The 3,577-nt window shown below is 52.3% G+C and overlaps 1 protein-coding gene across 5 annotated transcripts in view; it reads left to right on the top strand.

Annotated features, from left to right (window-relative positions):
• The first annotated feature begins 847 nt into the window (after positions 1–847).
• The window catches only part of Phactr2 (phosphatase and actin regulator 2), a 259,681-nt gene continuing 256,951 nt past the window's right edge, over positions 848–3,577 (top strand). For 3 of the 5 annotated variants that reach the window (XM_029482383.1, XM_029482381.1, XM_029482379.1), the window contains exon 1: positions 973–1,283. In XM_029482383.1, the coding sequence (XP_029338243.1) occupies positions 1,061–1,283 (223 nt within the window). In that variant the 5' untranslated portion in view covers positions 973–1,060. Of the gene's footprint in view, positions 1,284–3,577 lie in introns of all 5 variants that reach the window. The other 2 variants (XM_029482385.1, XM_029482382.1) reach the window with 1 other exon arrangement.

Here is a 3,577-nt window from a genome sequence, read left to right as displayed (position 1 = left end):
GATGGCTGTGTCTTCCCTTCCCCTCTCTGTCTCCTTCTCTTCCTGCCGCTGTCTATGGTGTCTTTGTGAAGCCCAGCAACGGGCCTCCACTGTCAGGAACTTGCAGAGATGGTCAGCTACTTAGCTTACAGCTTTTTACTTCTGGGCCAGCCTCTACTTGGGGATCTATCTGGGTAACTGATAAAGCTGAGATTTCAATTATCAAAACCAACGTCCCCTTTGCCAGGCATCCCGGCTGCTCTTCCTTTGGAAAGCATTCACTCAAACCTCAGGTCTGTGACACGAATTCAGCCCTTAAAAGATTGATCTTTTTAAAAACCACGACCTTTGAGTCTGACCCAGTATACACGGAAGCCCAAGAATGTGGGGCTCTGAGAGACAGAGATGAGCTTTGACAAGGGCAAGAGGTGAATCTTGCAGGGAGGATCAAAGGACCAGACTTCACAAGCGACTCCAGATCTGCCAGGAATCCTCTTGCAAACCCAGTGCCCTTTGGCTCCGGTGTTTTGCACCTGTAAACTACATATGACAGTCATTGGGTCCTAGTCCTATTATATTACAAGACAGCCAGGTGTGTGCACGCCTGTCCCCACCCCTCGCCGACCAAGTGCAAATGAGGCTGTTAACTCTGACCTTGCATCTCAGCTCTGCAGCTAAAACTCCACTTCTCTGAGACCCTTTGGTTGAGCCGCTCTGGGCCAGAGGCGACAGACCCCTGTCTTTCAATAGAGAAGCCGCGTCTGGGGGGGGGGGGGGGGGGGGGGGGGGGGGGGGGGGGGGGGGGGGGCGGAGCAGCCTGAGCAGGTTCTGGGGCACCGAGCGTGGCAGGCTCGGAGGCCGGTGGCTGTCACCCGCGGGAGCGAAAGCCGGCTGTAGGCGGCTCCTTCCTGTGCAAACTTTTCTGTGCTCTTCCTCCTCCCGCGCTGCGCCCCGCTGCTTGCGGCCGACTCCCCGCCCTGCCAGCCGGCCAGGGGCTCCACGCGGGGCCGCGGCGGACAGCGCAGCCCTTTGCGCCGGCTCCACCCTGCCTGAGCTTGCTCCCTCCTGGAGCCTAGAGCAGATGGCGGAAGCCAGCAGGAGTCCTGAGATGTCCCCCGACCAGTCAGCGGGCCAGGAGGCGGTGGCGGCGGAGGCTCTGGATCCCGAACCCGAGGCTCCCGGGCCACCGGTGCCTGCCCTGCGCTGGCTTCCCGGGGATCCGAGTCCCCGTGGCCGCTCCCAGAGCGACCTGTCGTCAGCCTCCAGCCGGGGCCGCCCGCTCAGAGTCCACATCTCCGGCTCAGGTAAGGGTGGCTCTGAATGGCCCGGAGTGGCCCAGAGAGAGCTAACCCCAGCAGGTGAGGATCGCCGTGTGGCGATCTTCCCTGGACGTTCGGGAGCAGCCGTGGGGGTTAGGGAACGAGAGCAAGGGCGAAAGCTGTAGTCCCCACATCGCCACCTCCTGCTGGGCTTCAAAGGCTTGGTGTCCCTTGACTGAGCGGCAGGCGACCGGTGGGTGCGCCCGAGTGGGTGCGCCTCTCTTCTGCGCGGGTGCCCACAGCGCGATTTTCGCGGGTTCCCCTGGACTCCTGCTTGGTTGTGCAGCGCCAGGCGGCACCGGTTTTGGCTTTGGGTCTCGGGCTAATTTGGTTCTTGGGCTATTTGGTCTTTTATGGGACTGTGGTCCTTCGGAAGGGTGTGGTCCCTTCACTTCATGGGTAAGCACAGGGCTTGAAAGGTAACCTTATTCACTCCTACTTCTGAAATAGAGATTTCTTGGAGCGGGTCGGGAGGGGGTTGCTGGTAACAGGATAAGGGAATCCAGTTTCCCTGACTGTGAAAAGCCATAGAGGTGTTAATGAGAGCTAGGCCTGGCTGTGTGTGTATCTGCTGTAATGTTCTCTGGAAAGCCTAGGGCCAGTATTGCTGTTGTAGAGAGAAGCCTGTGTCCTGTGTCCTCTAAGGACAGGCGACAACTAGGAACTTCACTGAGACCCATTGTTACCCAGGCTGCGGTAAGTGAAGGAGGACTAATTGCTTAACTTTGTCTCAGTGGTCAGCGTGGAATGATGGTATGGCATATCATTAGGCAGATTGTCATTATTTAAAGTATCCCAAGAACTGGAAGAACTTTTGTCTTTAAGTCCAACAGTTTTCAAGGTTGGTTTTTTGTTTGTTTGTTTTTTATAATTTTCAACATGTGACTGCTGCATGGGAACTAGAAAAGGACAGAGGGCATGAGAATGGCCAGTTTCAGGAAAATGCTTGCTAATGCGAACTGCACACCTCCACATTTCCCTGCGGTGTCTTTTCCCACGTTCTGGGGTCTGGGGTCATGCCTTCCTTGATGATTTTCCCCATTTGTTTATTTGTGTATGCGCGCACGCAGGTACACCTCAGAACGCATGGAGAAGTCGGAGGCCTTGTTCATCAATCCACTAAGCCTCCTCTCCAAACCCTTTCACAGTCTTGAAAGCAACCTCATTCAACCAAAGCCAAGTTCTTGCTTTGAAAAGCACACATTTCAATGCCCCTTGTCTCCACTTCAGCCACCTACCTCTGTTACGTTACGCTATGATCTTTGCTACCCAACGTGTCAAAAGAAGCATCAACGGTGTTTCTGATCTGATTTTGGAGATCACCTTGGACAAAGGCAAGTCAGATCGTTAAGCTTAAGTAGTGAGATGCCCACCCCAAAAGTTACTCTGTGAAAAGTGTTGAGTTTGGAAAAACGTTTTTGCCTTCTCTTTGGGGCCAAACAGAATTGGAGCTGTAGGTGATCTTGATTGACTTCTTAAAAGATGAAAGGATTAACCATTCCGAAGATCCAAAGAGAGAAGTGAGTATTAGTTTAGCTGGTGACGATAAATAAACACATATAACTGTCTCAGGTTTTTATTTGTAAGGTTAGGAATTAAAGTTGCATGCTGGCAATAGCAGCGGGCACCGTTTAAGTGTGCATGTATGTGCTTGCACCAGTGACAGAAGCAGCTATCACTCTCCAAGGAATATAATTTCCCTATGTCATATAATGGATAAAAGGAAGTGGCAGCTCTTGAGTCACTTGTCCCTGCATCTCAGAATGTCAGTGCTCAGGTAGGACAGTGAACTTCTTCCAGGGAACTTCCTGTATCTCATGTTCAGAACTGAGCTTTGGGTCTAAGAAAAGGCTGGATAAAAGCACGAACTCACCTTTCTTTGAATCAGGAGGACAACAAATGAACACATCCCTAATGCATTTCCCATGACAGCCAGAGGCTTTGAGCAGGCTGACATGCCCAAGCTATCTTAGGAGCACAATTACACGGTTAATCTCTTTATGACAACAGTCCTTGACCTGACTCTGAAGCAGACCCAATTTCCTGGCTGTTACCAGAAACTCTGGGCATGCTAGAGCTGGGTTCTATGACTTCCAGAATCAGTCTCTGGACCAGCAGTACCGGCTTCTAATCTCACTCCCTCCCAGGCACACCTACTTGATCTGAAAGATTGCCCAGGCTCTCTTCTTCTTCTTCTTCTTCTTCTTCTTCTTCTTCTTCTTCTTCTTCTTCTTCTTCTTCTTCTTCTTCTTCTTCTTCTTCTCCTTCTCCTTCTCCTT

This window comes from Mus caroli, chromosome 10 (assembly GCF_900094665.2).
Source record: "Mus caroli chromosome 10, CAROLI_EIJ_v1.1, whole genome shotgun sequence".
Classification (NCBI taxonomy): domain Eukaryota; kingdom Metazoa; phylum Chordata; class Mammalia; order Rodentia; family Muridae; genus Mus; species Mus caroli.
Note: the sequence above shows the minus strand (reverse complement) of the source record. Positions and strands in the feature narration are given on the sequence as shown.